Source organism: Cebidichthys violaceus, unplaced genomic scaffold, assembly GCF_023349555.1.
Source record: "Cebidichthys violaceus isolate CVI_PGR_0920_01 unplaced genomic scaffold, fCebVio1.0.p SCAF_10, whole genome shotgun sequence".
In the NCBI taxonomy this organism is placed as follows: Eukaryota; Metazoa; Chordata; class Actinopteri; order Perciformes; family Stichaeidae; genus Cebidichthys; species Cebidichthys violaceus.
The window spans coordinates 4,087,682-4,109,368 of record NW_027176263.1 but is presented as its reverse complement, the minus strand read 5'-3'; the positions used below and the strand labels follow the sequence as shown (position 1 = coordinate 4,109,368).

The 21,687-nt window shown below is 37.4% G+C and overlaps 1 protein-coding gene across 1 annotated transcript; it reads right to left on the bottom strand.

The window, feature by feature from the left end:
• Window positions 1-15,149: 15,149 nt before the first annotated feature.
• plek (pleckstrin) lies at window positions 15,150-20,417 on the bottom strand. Its single transcript, XM_068721294.1, has 9 exons — window positions 20,285-20,417; window positions 18,230-18,385; window positions 17,811-17,992; window positions 16,788-16,879; window positions 16,493-16,677; window positions 16,284-16,388; window positions 15,851-15,934; window positions 15,670-15,739; window positions 15,150-15,527 (listed from the first exon to the last, which is right to left on the bottom strand). Exons 1-9 carry the CDS (start codon window positions 20,324-20,326, stop codon window positions 15,388-15,390), a joined length of 1,056 nt encoding a protein of 351 aa, XP_068577395.1. The 5' UTR covers window positions 20,327-20,417; the 3' UTR covers window positions 15,150-15,387.
• Window positions 20,418-21,687: the final 1,270 nt, after the last annotated feature.

Sequence of the window (21,687 nt, the reverse complement as noted above, 5' to 3'; positions counted from 1 at the left end):
GAGGACAACCTGCAACCCTAATCTCTATAACCAGATTATGTGTTCACATGTAGAATCTGTAGGCAACGGGACACAATGGTGGCATTGGAAGTGTTGCGGTTTCCGTCTGTAGTCAGAGTAGTATTGACCAATCACGTTCGACTTTTGGTTGAATGCAGGTAAACAGTGTGGAGAGCATATGAGGTTGAAAGCACTGGCCGAAACACAATCTAAGAACACACCTGCTATCATCTAACGATGATTTTGTTTTCTATTGATTTAGAATTAGCTTGTAAACTGGCTGCCTGGGAAAGAATCCAGTCATACGCGTCATCTCTCAACTTCAACTCCATTCTCTTCACAAAAGGCAAAGCTCAAGCAAACCATTCTCACAGGTAGGACAAAAGAGCAAAGGCACAGAGGGAGGTTGAGACAAGGACAACATGCAGAGGGAGACAAGAGGAAAGGCTGAAGGTTTAGAAGGATAAGGAGGAGAAACAAAAGAGGGAGACCGAGAAAAATATACAGCAGTTACTCATCTGTGGTTGTGAGACATAAACAAAAAGAGGCTTAGAGAGATGACGATTGACATCTATGTGTCGGCCAGTATTGGATTCATGTTTTTTGGCCCTCCCCTTTACAAGCTGTGAACAATATTAAAAGTGGGCCATATGTAGTGAGTAGGATTATTTGTTTTAAGATACACAACAATGAGATATTGATCATATCAATACCATTAAAGTTGAAATCAATAGTGATTTACACTATAGCTTTTGAGCATTTGAACTACAGTAAGCCCTATCTATATACAGTACTGCACTGCATTATAGTGTTTATGAATTATACACAGCAATTCATTTGAACATTAATTTGAAAAGCATTTGAAACAGCTGTTAACAGTCATTCAATTCAGTAAAAAGTGAAGCTGTCTGTTTCATTTATTTATACTTATGTAATGTCAATTATTATTCAAAAAATCGAAAGAACATGTTATAATAATCATCTGCTTGTAGTAATAATATTTGACCTGGGTATAAGTGATCACTATAAGAGGTTCGCACTGTATCATTGTTATTTTTCTTTTACCATTTTTTCTTATTGAATGTAAAGTAGTAGCCCTCGAATGTCTTCACAAATGTAATAATAATAATAATAATAATAACTTTATTTATATAGCACCTTTAAAAACAGAGTTCACAAAGTGAAGACAAAGTGGAGTGCTAAGGAAGCTACAATATTTCCCTATGTAAATCACTGAAGTAAATGTAATCAGTATTACTTTAAGCAGCGCCATTAAGCTGTAAGTGGAAAATGTACTTTGCTTGAATTACTTTGCACTTCCTACTTTTGTGGATGGTGAAGACTGCATCATTAGATTTCCATAATGTAAGGCATGGTGACCTGCTGACTGCGTATAACAGCTTTATGTAAATTCCCAGCAGTGGGCTAAAAAGGTCATTTACATTCAGATTCTGATTTTCATACACCTTTTAACAAGCTGCTAACCATTTACCGTGAAGTAGGAACAACAGCTTACCTTTTTTCCTATCAACCTCATTCCACAGTGTGCATCAGTCTTATTGCTTTGCAATTAGCTTAGCCATGCTTCTCCTGATTTGGTCATAAATTCTTGTTTAGAATGTCAATAATTTGTAAAGATTGTCGCCTCTTATGCAAATTTTCCTGTTGTCAGCCTGTTGTCTGAGGCTGGGAAAAGTTGTCATTATCAGGGTCCTAGCTTATTGTCTACATTAGTCTCTGTGCTCTGGCCCCTGGGGGTGAAGTGTCAGTAAGTGTAGGTGTGTTTTTTTTCTTTCCCTGTACCTTAATTCCCTGGAGAACCAACATTTTCAAACATGTTTTGTTGTCAACAGGCAGCTCGGCTTCTCATTGTTTGGCTCTAATGGGCTTTTTCTCAGTGAGTGTTTACACATCCCCATTTCTCCCCTAGGTTGTATTGAAAAAAACATTGAACATTTTCACATATTCTTTTGTTGTCTTGTGTCAAAATTGAAAATCATTACAGTTTTCTAACATTTCTCTTACCTGAAAAAAGGAAACTACACAAGAGGCTTGAGTAATAGCAAGTCCTATTGACAGAACTTATACAAATATTTCAACAACAGACAGTCCCCTCCAATAAAAGACCATTTTTGTGACAACATGCAAACAAAACGTTGTTTCCATTAAATGGGGATCTTTGACCATGCGTGTTTTAAGACAAATACAAATCTGGATTTGTTTTGGATTAAATTACTAATTGCTATACAATAATCATGAAAAAAGTCTATGATTATAATCATTTATTTTACTTTTACAATGGTCAAAATAAAAGTAAGAGCACACAATCCTCAGTTGAGACTAGTTAGGGAAGGTGTTGTTTCAAGTAATGCATTTGAAAGCCTCACCTCATCAGTGCACTTTTTTTTTTAAATCCTTAATCTCAGCGCTTGAGGATTGAAATTTGTATTATTCTGATTTGTATCTGACTCAATGGTTGCATGCTAACAATAACCATGCAGAGTTAAGAATACAGGCTGGATATTGTAGCAACATTATTGAAATAAGTCAACACTTATCGGATGAAAATGTCCTTTTCTTTGACAACCTGTGATGAATCTTGGACATTAATTTTTTCCTGGAGCACCAGGGATTATGCTGCTGGCAAAAATCAATTTGCAGATGGATGGCCACCAGCCATGAAGAAGCACACGCAGCTGGCAATGATTTCAGGATAGACATTTTATCCACTGCATGATGTATGCATAAACTCACACAGGATTTCCTCCATTCTGTATTCATTCCATCAGTGTAAACAGCAGGGATCTGGTCTGAATTCAACAGATCACAAACTGGTTTTCTCACCTGTTGGTGTTCATTTGGTTGTTTCTTGAGCCCAATGGAACTGTGCCTCTTTTTTTGTCCTTATCACAACCTAAAACATTGCATGCATGTTAATTGACAAATGAGGGGGGTGAAAATGTTTGAGTCATCCCCCTTTGCGATCATTCAGTCAGACACTGAACTAAATTTTAATTATTATTTACAAACTCAAATTATTGTCACCCCATATAATTAGGACAAAATGTATAATTTCCGGCATGTTGAGGAGAGCCTCATGAATTTGAAAATGTTTAAATAGCAAAAAAAAAATTAGTAAAATTGACATCTCACCTTATGTAAAAAGGGTATTACTGTATCCTCCCACCAGGCGGTATACATTCTGATCCTTGTTTGTATAAATGTGTGTGTGTGTGTGTGTGATGTTAATCTGTGGGAGCAGTGATCTGTTTCTTGACCTGCTAGCTGACTCTCAGTTTGACCTGCCAAAAGGAGAAGATGGCTCGATCCAGAGAACTAAATGTGACAATAAAACGTTCCTTACAAAACGTTTATTCTTTCCCTGTGCTTGGCTTGAACTCCACTAGACTTCGTGTTAACCTATTCCTTACATAGAAATGTGGCTGAATTGTAAAACAAGTTTTCCTTAAATGGTTGAGCAGTTTTACTGTCATCAGAAGCAGATTCAGCAAGATGACTCTGTCCAGGAAGCCACATTTGACATTAACAAGAAGTTGCTTCTTTCTGTGTTTCTTCTCCTCCTTGCTGAATGTGCCTGGCTCATTCTGCTAAGGAACTCATATTAATCCATTCCTCAAAACAAAGATCATTCTTTTCCTTAGATGGGAATTGAATTTCACTTTTCATAAAAATTACAAAAATCACCTCAACTATCTGCTCCCATGTTATATCCATTTGCAGGGCCATCGACCAGCCAACTCACATATGGCTTGCCTGTCCTTGTTTTGATTCAGTGCAGTGGTATAGTGCAGTTATACCACAAAAACTGTATTGGTCTTAAAATTACTACCAGAAAAATGTAGACTTGCGCCTTCCTGGGGCTCGAATAAAAGACCACTACATCCCAAAGTCCCGGGCTAGATTTTAGTCCCAGTCTGCTCCTGTCAATTTGGAAGAAAAAACACTTACAGATCTCAAGTTTAAAATCCAGCCATCGACATCCTGGCAGTGACGATACAGCCTAACTCTAAAGGTCTCTAAAGGTGCATCGTTAGTGGAGCTGAAGCTTGTTTTTAAAGCCTATGTCAAAATGTAGAAATATCCATACAGACTTTTCAAACCATCTGCAGCAGAATTCACTTATATGCTCTTTATCTGTGTGTTCAGTATGTTCCAAACATCCAGTCTTTCCACAGCATGGTTAAATAAAGATCAATGTTGCACCATTGCTTTATCATAGCTCTTATGTACTATATTTGTTTTATGTCAACCTATTGGGGAAACCAGGACACTACCAACCTAGTGGGGAAAAAAAACAAATGTCCCAACTCTCTCATCTATTGACATGCTCTGTAATTATGTCTCCATAATTCAGACTTTATAATGTGTATCACAGGTCAGTGAAACACATCCAAATGCCAAATACGCAATCTTTGTCTAAATCTATGATTGAATAAAGAAAAAAAGAGATTCAGTATACATTTACAAATGCATCCATATGTGTGCATCATTCCTGCACCATTGCCATACAAATTGTAGACAGAAAATGCTCAGTGTTGGTAGATTTGCTCATTCCACAAATAAACAGAAGCAGAATCACCTCTTTAGATCAAGGTGTGAAGGTCTTGCCAGGAGCTAGCATGTTCAGCAGATTAATGCATTTTGGACATCTTATCCAATGCTGTTAAGACCACCATGTCTCTTAGATAGCAGTTTAATGCGATGTTTGTGCACTTCCCTACATTGCCTACAGCTTTGCAGGCTAGAGACATCCTGTGACAGAAAATCGTTGCTGGTCATGAATAATGATTCTGTTAAGAACAATTTGATCAATACTGTTCATTTCACAGATCAAATGAAGCACTGTTCATTTGTCTACTAAGATGTTTTGTCTTTTTTATTTTAAAGAACAATCCTCTTGTATATTATTCACACAATTAATTGTCTAAAACCTCAATTAAACGCCAATGCATTGACACACAAAAACATAATTTTAAATGGATTCACAACCAAACTAATTAAGTGATCATGCTATCTAATTCTAATTTTTAATTTAAAAATAGGTTTCTTAAAGGTTCTGTTTCTACGTTAAAACCTGTGGAGCTAACATTAGCAGAGTATGTTAGCACACCATTGACTAGCGTTAGCACTTGAAAGCTACTGAAGGTATACTGAAGGTATACTGATGCTGCTTTAGCTTTTTAATGATTGTAACTGTAATAAAGACCTGCCCAGCTTTACAGGAGCAGTTTCTGTTACGTTTCAGCAGAATTAGTTGGACCCAAAAGCAGAAGGAGAATGAAAGACAGGGGAAAATAACGGAAACACAGCTGTTACCGTGACAATTTCATTGCCTTCTGCAGGCCTTAGCTACTATATTATTCTTTTTAGCTGATTTCACTGCAGAATCAATTTGACATCCTGGAAATATCTTTCAAATGTATATTTTATACCTATCTGTCTGCTTCTCTCTACAATCGCTTTTTCATTTTTCCAAAGATAACATTTATTCAGGGGGTGCAGTTTGTGACAGTGTGGGCTCCATGGTAGCTCTCGTGATGGAGTAGCAGCAGGGGGGCGGGGCTAAACGAAAGGCCATTTTTGCTCTGAATCATCAATCAGGAAATTCACATGACCCCCAATGCCGAGCTATAGAACTTACAGAAACAGTAAGACCTGCTCAGCATGATTGCAGATACCTTGAAGGTAATGCCCTTGACTCAACTGATGTAAAACAATTGCGATTTAAGAAATTAATGAACCATAATGAACCATAGGGTAACTACGAGCATGGCTCTATTTAGCAATCAGTATGCAATCTGTTTTGCTATAAATGCTTCAGTTATGTGACTCTGTGGGACCCTTAAGGGAAATCTGATAACGTTACAGGACATAATTAAGTGCGATGCATGTGTGTCAGTCTAATCTTTAAGGCAGCATCACATTGGACACAGTGTCCCCACCAGGCATGAAATCAAACAGGAAGCCAGTTGTGTCATTAGTTGTTAGTGTGGCTTAACACTCTCATCACTGGGCCGGTGAAGCGATGACAGGCCATCAAGCTCCAGACTTTACCCACCGTGGAACAGCAGAGAGTAAGAGGCCATGTGTACAAGCTCTCATCACATATCAACTCCCTGCCAAGACCTCCCATCAATAACAAACTCACCAGCTCAAGTACCAGCGGGCTTGAGACTTTTGGCAATCACACCTTTCAGTTGCTGTCAGCGTGGGCCAGTAGGCTCATTGTTAAACATGAAGGCTCTGTGACGATACAGGAGATGGATTTATTTGAGCAGAACAACAGACCAAATTTATGGCATTCATTGAACAAAATAACAGAGTACTTTTCCTCTTATCCTTATGAAGGACATGCCATTTTACTTTGCTGTTGACAATGATATTTTACTCATCCTAAAAATATAGATCTTACAACTTTCCTTTGACCTAGACTGTGATCTATTTCAATATAAATGTAACACATTCATTATTTATTGAAATAAAACAACAAATTTGTTTGAGACGAATTAGCTATTAGATAATAACTAGCAGTAGTACTATTCTGAAATACTGTTGAGTTACGCTCTTGTGCCTTTGCAAAACTTGTTTTTTTACGCACTAGTCATTTATTCTGACCTGAACACAAATCCATTGAGCCTCTCCGGTGACACGGTGAGGAGAGTAAGAGAATTAAGAGTTCTGGTTTGCTGGCTTCAGAAATAGCTTCTCCCCCACACAAGAGATGATAAAAAAGTTTTGAAGAAAAGTCCTTTGCTGTTTTTTGTGTCAAACTATGCTTTGAACTTGAACTTTTAGTTTATATTCAGAATCAAAGGTTGTTTATTGATGAGAGACACAATCAGTTACACTACACAGTATAATTTGTATTGAATAAACTCAGAACAACTGAAGTAAAAAGGGGTGATTTCATCCTGTGTGGAAAGTACATTCTCGAAGCATGACCTTCGGAATGACAAATTAGGAGAATCATTTCAAACATCCGTTGACCTTTCGTCTACCTTCTTGTTTGTTCACACTGAAATATGACAGCACAAAGTGGATTACTGCAGAGGGACTCAGAAAAAATGGTCTTGGCAAGCAACTTCTTGCAATAACGACTTTTCTCTCTCAGCTGAGAAAGTAGCGTTAAAGGTCTTTTTTCGAGAAGCTTAACCAAGTAGTTTTAGTTATGTTAAATAAACTATATGGCTGGCAGATCATGAAATAGTCATCAGTCTTTTTTTTCATATAAGTTATGTTGAAAGGAACTGGAAAACAAGCTATTTTGTTTAGTTTTTGGTCTTTTGGAAAAAAGCTTTTCTAACCTTGACTTGTTTCAGTATCTTGTTTCAAAATGAGATGTTATTCCCTAGAGTGCTGTCAGAGAGATTCAAAGGAAGACTCCTGACGTATTTGTGAATGAATCAATTTTGGTTCAGGTGCACTATTGATTGGCTTTCATGTCAGGAAATTTCAGCGAAAGCCTTAACTCGTTGATGCATCTAAAATACGCCAATAGTATTGGTGATGGCATGACTGTTATGACCCTTCTCCGAGGCCACAGCAAACACAGAGACACATTGTAGGAACTTTTAACAAAAGAAGCTTTATTTAAGCAAATTAATCCAAATTAGACACATTTAAAAGGTGAACTCAATATCTACAGTGTGCAGTGTGAGAATGAATGTCATCAATAGTGTGTGTGATGCACAAGTGGAAAATTTGTGTATAATATGTGTATAATATATGTGTGCAAGACAAACATGTAAAATTAGTCTAAAGCAAGATTAAAAAAACAAACCAAAGCTGTCAGGGCTTTGCAGGCCCAGCTGTTCCCAGTTGGCCTCAACGAGTCCCTGCCACCAGGCATCTGGAGAACAGGGCACATGACAGATTGGCAGGGACGGGCAGGGGTTGTCACATGATGGAAATGCCTTTTACTGTTTGACATTGTAGTGAAAACAATTTCAAACACGGCTGTTGCTGAAGCTGTATTCGTGGGAATCATTAACAGAATTGGTAACAAGGTACTATCTTGAACCCAGATTTCCAATCGGCATCTGACTCTGGTTATTTAGAGGCAGAGTCAAGAGAGTAGACACCAAATGATCATTATTTAGAAGGCGACACAGAAGATAATGCATTTATTTGTGTAAGTAAACAAGGGAGTGAATTGTGTGGCGAGTATCATACTCAGTGTCAAGCATGCAGTGAGGTTTGACGAAGCTGTCATGCTCCTTACACATATCAATTAATGGATCCAGCCTTTAGGAAAATCAGTCATCCATCAGCTGAGCAATTATTCTGTTATTCTTTTGTTGCAGACAGCTGTTGCTGCATAAAAGTAGGTTATAATTTTAGAGAAAAATGTTTCTCCAATCATGCTGGGGTGGCATTACCCAGTCCATTCATTTGGATGGGTTGTCGCTGTCAATTGTACTTACCCGTAACCAACATTCAACAAATGCAAATGAGTGCATCAGCTAAAATGCAGAGAAGACAAGCAAAGTATTAACAATTGTCAGTCTTGAATTCGTAATATTGACCAAGCCTGCGTCACAAACTGACCTTTAGAGTGGATTTATCTTGTTTCCTTTTAAGAACTGCTCCAGATGCTCCCTCCCTCACATCTCCCTCTGATTTGACTGTGGATGTCTGCCTTGTCTCTCCCTGTTTTTATCAAAATGAAAAAAATGCAGCTCACAATGCCAAAACCCACAGCAGGAACACTCTTTTCTGTAGCTCTAACGCGGATTCAGGCCACTTTTAACAGACCATGAAGTTTAAGTTTATGAAAATCACATCCTTTTTTTATACTCATCAACCCTTTCAGTGCCCCCCTACAGCAGGGCCTCTAAAGGCATTAGACCTATATCCAACAAAAGACCTTTTGCACTTGCTTTTGTGGATTAGGTTTCAACAAAATTAGTTGTCTTTCTGTATATTTATGGTCATTTTTGTAATTACTAAATCATGAAGTACCTGGAATATATCTTGGCAAGAGGAAGAAAAACATGTCATCTTCAGTACATAATGTGTTAGCTGAGGAGTCAGACATCAGAACCTTTGAAGCTAGAACAAGCGTTTGAACATACAGAACTCATTATAAATGCTGTTTATAGATGACAGCTACAATCTGCAGACATAGTCTGTGTCTGTTGAACAGTTGCTGGAAGATATGGCTTTTAGTCTGCGGAGCTTTGAAGTACTCCACCTGGGCAGAAACTGAACTGCAATCTGACAGCAGGCCACTAATCCAATCTCAAAACCAATGTTATTTGAGAGCAGACACATATAAAAGACTCTTCTTGGGGAGTCTCCAGTCAAAGGTGAGATAAACTTTGTTCCATGCTGGTCAAAAAACAGCTCTCAAAATAACAGTTTGGCAAAACTCAGGAGTAAGTCAGAGGCTGATGTTACTGACGCCGTATCCATGTGAGATAAACTTTAAAAAAGTTGTTTGCCTGCCAAACAGGGTTCCATCTGAGAGTATTTTAAATTGTACACTGAACAATATTAAAGTGGTCTGCTGACTCCAATTTAGTTTAATAGCAGTTGGAAAACGTAAAAAATTGTGCACCGCCACTATCTTCCAGTCTTGTCGCTTAATGGATGGACCGTTTTGAAAAAGATGACTGATAACTCTGCTTCGTGTCAGCAGGGTTAAACCTTTGATTCTGTGATCACTTATTTGATGCTTCCATAGAAGTGTTCTATTTGAAATATCTTCTTCCTGCTTCTGTTGACAAACAACTACACAAATATGATTGTCATTGACAGTTATACAATAAGTACCTGTTAAGAAAAGCACATGATAAGTCAATGCTGCATGGAGACAAATGGTAATAGTTGGACATGAAAGTAGACAACTTGGCCTGGACAAACATTTTTAAAAGGAACATTTTTCCCACATTGCAACATCACATTTCAAATTTGTTCCTCTCAGATTTTTAGTGCTGGAGTGTGGGGCATAATGTTTGGAGTGCCAAAAGAGAGAACAACTAATATTTTCAAAAGAGTCCACATAAGCATGGACTTGAGAAAAGAGTGTTTTCCTGTTTCTGTCTGTCGATTTACAATATTTTTCCAATTTCTAGATCCTGCTCCTTCTCCCTCTGTCTTATCACACTTTGTTTGTTAGCCGACTTTAAAAATACATTAAATCCATTTGTATAAACATTAGCCTGCTTACACATACTCGGTACATATTGAACTGTATTGTAGCTTCATAAAGTTTTCATCAACTTAATTTGCGAAAGTTCCTAATCAGTGATCAAGTTGAACATTATAATGAAAAACATTGCATTCTTCTTTAAATAAAAGAGATACAGTCACATTGTTTCAGAAATCATTAGTCACATTTTATTTGATTCATTATAACATCTGTTGTTGAACATCGGTGCCTGTACATTAAAATACAAAACTCTCTGCCTCATACTCCTTGGGATGTTTCTTTCTGCTCCAAGATCAGTGTTTTACACATGAAAGAGCTACTGTTTTCTGGTGCTCTGCTTTGATCTGCCACCACCACCACTGCTGGTGACTACTCTTGCATGACGTCTCTATTGAATTATTTGTTTGTTATCTTCCAAGTTTGGTGGGACCCACATCTCTTTCTATTTGATCAGAAAGAGAGGTTTTGAACAGGGACTATTCGATGTAACGTTTCATTTTTGTCTTTCTTTCTTTCTTTGATCTGTTCACAACTCTTTACCAGATCTAACTGGAAAGTGCAACAACATGCTACAGTACAAGTCATTTAACTGTGTTCAGCTAATATTGCAACGGTGTGCATGAACATGCATGCACTAGCTTTTACAGAGCCACATGTACGTCAACTAAGACTGATAACTGTTACATTACATTTTCACTCACTAGCTGTTTCAGATTGATCATCAGTTTGTGTGAGCATATAGCCCCTGAAATTGTGAAGTCAAATGTACTGTGATTGCCACTCAGGGTATAATAGCATCTACTATATTCTGATTGGTGGTACAATTTTACTAAAACTTAAGGATAACGAAGGATAAACAGCAAAAACTTACAGCTACACATCTCTCCCCTGCAACTGAGTAAAGACCACGCCCACATTTACCACATGGACATTTAGTCCTCCCTTATATCTCTCTTCAATTTGTTCTTAGAAATGTCTATTCACATGATGGTGTGTGTATGTGTGTTTCATTTGTACAAAAAAAATAAATTTTGAGAAGAAACAACTTTGTTTTAAATGCAGTTTAATTTTGCAGATTTGTGGAGTTTTGCGTTGTGTGTGCATTTTTGGATTTGTGTGTAGAGTTCTGAGATTACAGATCTGCTTTCATAAAATGGCTGAAAATAATTGAGGAAAAACCTGTAATGAAATGTCAATTATGAGCGAAGGCGTCGCAGCAGTCATCCACCACCCTAGGGTGCAAACAAATGTTCTGGATGCTCTGCAGCTCTTTTTTAGAAGGTAAGCGTTTGAACTGTTCATTTTTGGAATTAAAAAGAAAAACAAGTCCTGCTGTAGTGGTGCTGGCCTTTTTAACATGGCAGCTAGAAGCAGTGACAACTAACCCACCACAGTAATCTCACTAAGACGGAGAACAACAAATGATCTCTTACAGGTGGAGAAAGAAAAGGCCTCTGTGTCCCAGAACACCACAGACAGCACAAGAGCACCCCCTCACACTAGATATTAGTAATATCAGTATGTATGATGACTCTGCTTTCTGCCAGCTCACTATGCCATTAGGTCTGATGTTACTACTAAAACTTTTTTTTACAATGAAGGCAAAGCTTGATTCTTGCAGAATTGTGTCAATATTTAAACATAATTTTCCAGCTGCAAGGCAGAATGTTCTTGTTTTTCTGTTGTCTGAAAAATTGTCAGTGTGAAAAAATAATATATATTTGCATCCTGATTGCGGCCTGATGTAGCAGATTTCACAAAGTCACACAGTCAGACGCTTTGCACCACATGCAAATAAAGACACAAATAAAAGTACATACTCACAAATGTTTTTTTTACAGACAAGTAAATGAAGTAGATGTAGGCCACTTGGTTCTGTTTGTTTGTTTGTTGCCAGTATATCTTAAACACAACAGACTTTAATGACATTGGGTGAAAAGTTAGGCATGAAGGGAACACATTTTCTATGAGATAGCACCACCTTGTGGTACTTATACCACAACTACAACTATATATTTTTAATGGAAACTCCTGAAACACTTAAATCAAACTGGATTCTTTGGTAAATAATAATTTAGACCAAACAGTCAGTTTCTGTAATTTTAAATGGTTAATATTGTATGCCATTTTTCAAGTTATAATGACGCTAAAGGGTAGTAAGATAAAATAAGGTAACTGACAGATATTTTCATGAGACTTTATCAGTTCATTACTTACATTAAATAACTATTTTTTTAACTACAAGTTTTCTGAAATGTTTAAATATGCAAATGAGACATTAGGAGAAATCTTAAGATTCAAATAGACCATGTATTAAAATAAACACGTAAATGTGTTTTTTGGACATTGTCAACAATATCACTTGATAAACAACCTATTTACATTTAAAACTGCAAAATGTGTTGATTACAATAATTATTTTACTAATGACGTGTTTGCATTTATAATTGTAGTTTAGTGACAAGCTGGTGGCTAATTAAAAATTTGAGAAACTCAAGACACTTTATTAATGACTTAATATTTCTAACTGCAGACATGAGAACTTTTTAGAAAGCGAAAGACACACAAGCATTTTAAGCTATTAAATAATTAATATTAACCCTTCATAAAAGTTGACATATCAAAATGTAATGAGAAAGTAAAGGGATCTGCTGGCAAGCTGAAATGAAAATGATAAAAGAAATACAAAAGTGTTATGAGAGAATGTCATTCAAAATCACAAAAACTAAAAGAAGTAGGATTTAAAATATGAATGTATGTTTCATGTGAATTTCTGTGGACACAAACGAGACTGATCTGATGACTGACAACGATGGAATTTAATAAACATCAGTGCAAAGGCTAACACGCACACAGTAACAGAGCAAATCATTTTTTTTAGGGTGCTTGGTTGGACGGTCTCTGCTTTCATTAACTTGCTCGGGAAGAAACTGGTGCTGGGGAACAGAGATAGCACCCTCGTCTTGTCGAATGCACTGGTTTGATTTTGTAACTCGAGAAACTCATTCATAGATGAAATATTCCTGCACTGCTTAAGGATGTAATCTGGGTCACCTGAAAGCCACTTACAGAGTTGTTCCTGCTCTGAATTTAGCTTGTCCATGATCTGCAATGAAAAGGAAGATAACGCACAAGGTGCTTAAACAGAGAAGAAGTTTGACTGAGAGGTGACATATGCTTAAAGTTGATTTGTTTGTTCCCTCCTGTTGAATTCACTTCAAATTTTTCACTCATAATCGAAAGTGAAAAGGCTTTATGTAACTATACAGCACAATGCAAAAGTCTTAGGTCACGAGGGGTATGTAAATACATGTAAAGTTGCTGGACAGGAAAACACAAATGTAGACAAAGTCAAAAGAAGACTGAACACATCCTGTTTATGCGTTAGGGTTCTCTCTATCCTCTGCACTCAAAGCTAAGAGCTGGCTCAAAATATTTCATATGGCATGATATAAGAAATACTTCTTGTACAAAAAAAACTTCTTATGTTGTACATTTTAATACGTACGTCATTGTGTGTAAGTCTGTGTGTGTAGGTGCGTGTGTGCGTGTGTGTGTGTGTGTGTGTGTGTGTGTGTGTGTGTGTGTGTGTGTGTGTGTGTGTGTGTGTCATGTTTTGCAAGATAAATTGACCATCATTCATTGAAAGCAAGATTCCACTTTGCAATAAGACACAGAAAGGTTCGGTTGATTTATAGTGCCCTCCTGTGTTAAAATAGTAAAACACACACACTCACATGCAGGCAGCCACAAAGTATGTTTTTTTAATGCAAATGGCAATCATTTCTGAACAAATATTTTTTTTCATTGTCACATTGGTAGACTGATCTTCTTTTCGGTCTTCTTATGAATACTAATAAAACTGAAAATAGAAATGTAACCAGGTGCTCGCACCGTCCAAAAATAATGAAGGGGATTGATCTGTAAACTGTGATGATTTAGGAGATAATTCTACCATTTGGCATTGTTGTTTCCTCCAAATGTTTGGCTAGCCTGGGGGACTGTTTGAAACCCAATAGGAGTTTATTTCTTGCCCTGTCAGACTTATTTTTCATGTCCCCAGATCTCAGAAAATCATTTGGTAAATATAATAATATTAACTACATAATTGATGGTCAAAGGGGCCAAAGTTGTAACAAATAGGACGTTATTCTTTAAATACCTTCACAATAAATAGACAGAAGTTTTTTTTTCTTTTTTTATGTAGTCATACTGCAGCTGAAGCCAGTCATTTTTGCCACTGATAAATTCTCTCACAGATGCAGTAGGCCTGTAAGCCACAAAGTGACACTGAAGTGTGAGGGCGGAATATGATTCAGACTTAGTTCACACTCAGGAACCAAGTGTGTGTGTATGATAGCTCAAACTATCTCAAACTTTTGAAAGACAAGTGAACAAGGAGGAAATCTGAAAAACCACATTGGGCAGATTAGTAAGCCTCCAACCAAAAACACTTGTAACCATTCTTTCTTACCAGATATTATATTCAAACAGCGTGTCTAAGTTTCTGACTTTCAGCCTTCCCCTAAAGTAGCTGCCTTAGTGCCTTCTATGAAAAATAAAGTAACATTAGCCTACTTAGCAAATAAACCACAGCATTCAGCATATTATATATCATCAATTCACAGATGCAGGGATTATGCAATTTAGTGTGTTTTTAGACACTACAATGAGCAGTCTTCTTAGGGACATCAAAATATATAACAGTAGCCCTCATAAGGTAATGAGGAGTAATAGCTTCAGTACTACTGGGTAGTATAGTCATTTCTGTAATAGTAATGTAAAAAAGGTTAAGGTAATAATAGTACAAAACATAATTACACCATAATTACTGTTATACATTTTTTTTAGTGTTTCAAGTAGTAAGTATCAAGATATTACTCCGTATTACCATGTTTTTCCTGTGCTGTAAAGTAAAGTGTTCGTGATTTAAAGACATAGTAGTTAGGCATTGGTGATAAAAAAAACTACACCGTTAAATTTAACTGTTGTAACCTTTATTTATTTTTAACTTGATACGTGTACAAAAACAACATAACATTAGTTTGATAGTGTATAGAGTGCAACATGCCAGTTACTCTGGAATGACACAGCTCTAATTCAGTTTACTTACACATGCAAACGTTGCTGACACACTTTTATGCAATTAGAGACATTTCAAACGTGACATTTTACAATCAATAGGTTCAACCGGGGCTTTACCACTGCTCCTGTTATTTTCCACTTTTCGACACTGCCTGTATTGCTTTGATCCACTCCTTTCTTTCTTCCACTGTAGCAGCTTGGAGGAAGTAGTGAGTCTCATCTGAGGTGATGATCTCAAAGAGGTTGCCGTCAATGTCATACTTTTTGGCTGAAACCGGTAAAAGATGAGGAAAAGGAGTTAAAAGGGATTAGTCGATGAGAAACTACTGACAGTAAACACCAATTAAAGTTCCTGGTCTCAGTGGGGAAGCAATAGGGCATGTGTTTCCTGTGACAGTGGTCCCACTCACCATCAGGCACATACTCCACAGCTGTAACTACAGACCCACGGAGATGGATCGAGCCCAGAGGATCATCACCCTGACACAAAGAAAAGAGACAAATTAAGCCACAAAGTAGGAGAATATGAGTAGAAAAAACTCACATTCTTTGTTCTTTCTTATTTCAGCTAGTACAAGTCAGTATGTTTACCTTTGTAGGATCGTAATAATGCATAAAAGCAGGGTCGTCTCTCAGTACGAACTTTCGCACCTTCCAGTTTTTTCTCTTATGTCCCTGTGATAAAATAACACAACATGCTTTTACAGATTTCTTTAACATTACTAAACAGCAAATGTGGCATTGTGCAAATAGGAGACTTCCTCTTTCAGTGAATGTGACAAATTAGCTGCCTAATCGTTATAACAAAAGATGTTCCCACTTTGCACCAGAGCTTATTTTCATCTGCACGTGTGCATGAATGTGAGAGCTCATTTAAAGGGTGTGGTGTTTCGTAGCTGTACAACACAGAACCTGGCTTCTTATCAAGATATTCTTCTACTTATTAACACAGTGTAAATTAGAATCATAAATGCATGCAGGGGAACAAAATCACTGTGACGCTTTTGCTCGCATTCTGACTCACCTGTTTCAGTAAGCAGCCCTGTTTTATGATGTTTCCTCTGAATTCTTCCTTCAGAAGCACATCTTCATCACTGGAGTAGCCTTCGCAGAAGAACCCACTGTCTGCCTGTCTCAATGCACATCATACACAGTCACAGATATCATGTTTAGTCATCCCCAACCTTATCAATTAAATATGTTGATTGTTCAATTGTAACTTTTCAAACTTACAAAGTAATAAAGAGCAATTGTCTCATCTAAAAAGGCTGTTTGCTCTCCACTCTCTGCTCCCTCCTTTGACAGGTCACCCGCAGGCTGGAGAAAACCCTCATTCAGAAGCCCTGTTGCTAGCATGAGGGCCTCAGGCCTGTTTCTCGCTTTCTCCTTGGAAATCAGCCACTCTACCGCTGTTGCACCTGGGAAAAAATAAGAAAGAAGCGAAAATGGCGAGGCCATTAGAAAGTTAAAAAAATAAATAAAAAATTCTTCCACACCTGTTACATCTAAAAAACCAAGACAACAGTACCGGTGAAGCAGTGGTTGAAGACTCGATTCTCCTGCTCCAGTTTTAACTCTTTTACACCATCGTCTTGGTCTTTCATCAGTGTGTACAGTTCTCTGAGAAAACACAATGTGGACATTGTCAACATGTCTTGCCGTACTATCATCACTATGCACATGCATTTATCTGTTCACTAAAGGCAGTCCTGTCAAGCACCACATTTTCTCCACATCCGGTGTTCAGGCTTGTGAGAGCGATTGGTGGTAAACAAAAACTTTTTGTGAGTATTTCCAAAACCTAACTAACTACCTATAGTAGTAACAGTAACATTAGTCCAAGGACAAGAAGCATATCTTTACCTTTATATTATTTTATGCAGTAAAGTTAGCACCTACAGTCTATAGGAGCGACACATCCACTCTGTCCACTGGTCTTGGATGTTATTTTATCGCTCAATATTTTATCGAATCCTAAGCTCATCCTCAAAGCCTTTTCTTGTGCAGCTTTAAAAGTGAAACATATTATTAAAGCATACATCTAACCTCTGTGCTTCCCAGAATAAACTAATCCATAAACCAGGTAATGCTAAAATGAAATAACAGAACGTATGATGTTCTTGATGCAAAACTTTTTGTCTGGATCTAAGCTTCAGTCGTTACAGTAAGTGCATATTGAAGACCCATTTACAGGTTTCTTGCAAGCCACAGAATTTTCAACAAGTTCTTAGATATAGAGTTAACTGTACAATCTGCCGGCAGCGGTTATAATTTCAGCCAGCAAATCAATAATCAACAGCAAGAAGCCTGCTTATGTCTGCCTCTTCTAAAATCAAAGACCCATTGTTTCCCAAAGGGTAAACAATTTCGAGTGATTACTGTAAACTATGTGGAGTGGGACAATAGAAAGCTTGACAGGTGTAACAAATGTAGTCTAACCAAGGGGGGCGGGCCTTAGCCAAAGGTCAACCCTCAGAATGAAATGAATCAGTTTTATTTGTCTTTTCAAGTAATTGTTTCCACCACCGAGAAGATTTCTCCGAACACGTACGTCAGGTTGATTTTGTCAGGCAGGCGAATGGAGCGTCTTGTGGACTTCCTGGCAAACTTTCTTCCCCCCTCCAGGCAGGTAATCGCTCTCCTGATGTCCTTGACCCAAAACTCTCTCTCCTCCACATGTGAGGCTTGGAAAAAGTGATCCTGCTTCCTATCCGTGGTAATCTTGAAAACCAGCTAAATGGAGCATTATTAGTCAGTCAGTTATAATATGTCAGTTGTAATATGAGGATAATCAACAACCAATACAGCTGCTATTTTGGAGAAAAAAAACCATAACTGTCTCAAATGAATTAAATATTTTTTTGTCAATCGTTGTATTGAACTCTGTTACTAATCCTATACGAAGTTTCACATCTCTAATCCTTCTTCTAATGCTAGTTTAGATTTTTCAACAGCTAGACATTTTCTTACCGTCCTCTTGCCAAAATCCTGGCAAGGACTGATGAGCGCTGCTCCCTTCAGAGGGATCATTCCTTTCGGAGAGCGGTCTGTTTTCTTTTTATAGAATTCCAACCCATCTTCTGACAGCACTGCCCACACTGCCTTCCAGGAGTTTAGCACTGTACCCTGAGGATCAATAAGACAGTTGAGAACAGGCAGCCTTGAGCAGAAGTGTGAAAGTATTCGATGATGTAGTGGTTACCAAAAGCATTTTGTGCATTAACTGAATATTTATTCTTATTTTAACACCTCCTTTTTATCACTAAAGGTACTTATGTCTGTCAGTTTGATATCGCCAGAAGAGTAAACTTTTTGTTCAGATGACGTAATATGAAAAGTACATTTTTATTATGACAGGAATTTCCCTCTGTAAATATACATTTTGCCTTGTGTTTAGTTCACACAGTGAGTTTGGTAACATGAAGTGAAAGATTAACTTACAGGTTTAAAAAATGAAAGTGTGAGTGAACACATAAAAAAGCAGAAATGAATCTACAGATGGGAGTTTTGCTAATACGTAAAGGGAAAATAAATTAGTGGCTTTGGCAACCTCTCTCTTGAACAATTGGGTTTGTTTTTAGTCATGTTATATTTCACAAACTCTTCAGTATCCTCTGCTCCCTTCACTCCCTTTGTGACTTTTTTCAGCAAGGCATGACGAATTACAAGTTTTAAAGTCACATAACTGATGTTTGAAACAAAGTCTTCCCAAATATTTCTGCTGTGAAACATATCCTCAATTTTGTTATTAATGTCCACTGTGTGTATCATGCACCATTCATACAGTACTTTCTTTCACGTAGCACTGTGTATGGTTTTAATACTAACACTCTGTTTATGCAAAACAGATTTATAAAGCCTTGTGTATGTCATTAAAATGTGCACTTGTGCATAAACCTAATTTCCACTCCCACAGGTATCAACGCTAATCGGGACTCTTCTTACTGTTATTACAACAAAACCAATAATAATTTATTACGTCTCTCAATGTCTCTCAACGTCTCTCAACGCCCAAGAAGCTTTGTCCCCTTGGAAAAAGTACAAACGTAAAAACTGGTCACAAAATATATTGTTGTAAGGATGGTGTTTGTGGGACTAGAGTTTTCAAAGTGCTTCACAACATAGGACAAAACAAAAATAACTTAAAGGATAATAAAGTTACCTACCACCAAATGTAAACTAAATAAAAACAGCAATAACACTGAACAACCTAAAGCAATTCATCAAAATATTGTTTATAAATGTTCCTTCTATTGGCATGTTAGGTCTGTAGAAGACAAAAAGTCACACCTGGCTCATTCTAAAAAAAAAGTGAAAGTGTGAAAGAAACACATACTCAATACACTTTCTGTTTGTGGATTAATTCCTCTTTCATGAGGGAAATGGCTTATGTAATAGTTTTGTGCAGACACATTGTTTATATATCTGGCTACCATTGTCACTGAAAGCAGTAGGAAATCATTTTGTCGTTTTTGCGGATTTCAAAATATATCCATGATATATTGCAAAGACAGTTTCAGGTCATTGCATTCTTAGGTTTTCACTCCAAGTTAAAAAAACATGTTTATGATTGACAAATGGTCAAACACAAACTACAGAACACATTATATGTTTTCTCTTCTGGACAGAAGCAGGAACTTGGGTTTTGGTTGCAACTACAGCACAGAAGTGTGTAATGGGGTTTTAACCCGCAACTTTTGAGTGAAATGTACGTCCGTTGCTCTCGGTGCTGGTTTGACTTGGACAAACATTCCTCTTTACCAACACTGTTTCCAGATATTTTTGAGATGTTTATTTATTTGTGTCTGTCACAGTTTGTGTGACGGCTGCTTCTGGGCTAACCATGAACTGACATTAACTCAGACACTGCAGATCTCCTCTCTTCTTGTCAAATCTCCTACATTCTGCAGTTCTACTCCTTTAACAAACACTTTTGTTATGTTATGTTAGACTTGTAAAAAAAACATGTTCCAGCACTACGGATGCAATGCAAGGTGGATCGTGTTTTCTTGTATTTTTTCTTACCTTTTTCACCAAGTATCCCTCTCTGATCAGTTGCGGCTCCATGATCTTTGGTACTGGTAATTTCGTCACTTGTTCAGTGACTGTCAAAACAGTTTCCCACCCAAACCACCTACTCTCTCTCTCTCTCTCTCTCTCTCTCTCTCTCTCTCTCTCTCTCTCTCTCACCCACACACACACACACACACACACACACAAACACACACACACACACACACAAGCAGGAAGTTGTGCTGTTGGGTGTGTGACAACTGTGTGTGATCAGCCAGCTTCCTCTTCTGTGTGGTATTATTAGTTACAGATACTGCTCAGCTGATGTCTCTAACCATCATAGTAAAGAATATAAAGAAGTAGTTTGATAGTTCTGGTGAAAATACCAAAGTTACAAATGATCTTGGACTCACTGCAGCAAAACTCATCTCTTTAAATTCAAACAGAGGAGGCTGGAAAAGAAACATAGAGAAGCACAGACAGAACTGCTGGGTAATCGTACAGTAAATGTGCCCCACATTTAGTCACATTCAGATTTTTTTTTCTGTTGTGCAGTTTCCTTTACTGGACTTTTTCTTTGTATATAATTATATCTCTCACTTCCTCTTCAACGTTTCAAGCTGCTATATTGATAAAGTTCTTGCCCGTGCTCTCAGCCTGATATGATCCGTTTGGGTTTTCTGTTTTTCTTCTAGTTTCCTGTGATTGCCTTGATATGTTTGTGCTGTAGCTTTACATTTTGTCTTTATACTTCTTTACTTTTCTATAAGATGTCTAAACTTGAGTATTTTCAAATGGCACCAGAAATAAACTTGTGTCACCCTAAGTATTGCGCTTTGGTATTCACAAAAACCTGCTGACCAGCTGTGTGCATCCAAACTCTAAATGTAGCTAGAGTATAAATAACTATGAGTGCATGACTTAACTACGAGTCGGTTCATCACAGCGGCTGACCTGAGTCAGACTACAGTGGGCCTATTTATGGAAAAACAAAGATTCCTCTTTTCCTGATTGCTGTGGCAAAAGAAATAGACAGACTGAAATCAGTAAAAGAGTCAGACTGCAGTACAGTCTTATTAATTTATCTAACTTCAAAATGTATGTAAAAGTAGAGCAATTGGAACATAAGACTTAGGAGTAAACATACTACATAATACATTTATTAATCATAAAGATGGAGATTCTTTCTGAACTGCACAGTTGTAGTCCTAACCGTTAAAACATACACAGACTTGCTGTACTCTAACTTCAGTTGCAACAGATGCCACTCACTCCTTATCTGAAAGAGTCACAGCATGTTGTTTCACAAATTGTAGTCATTTCATGACGAGAAAGGAAGTCTTTGTATTCAAGGTGTCATTTCTGGCAACGTTGTGACAGCTGTTTGATTCAGTGGAAAAATTCAAGATACAACA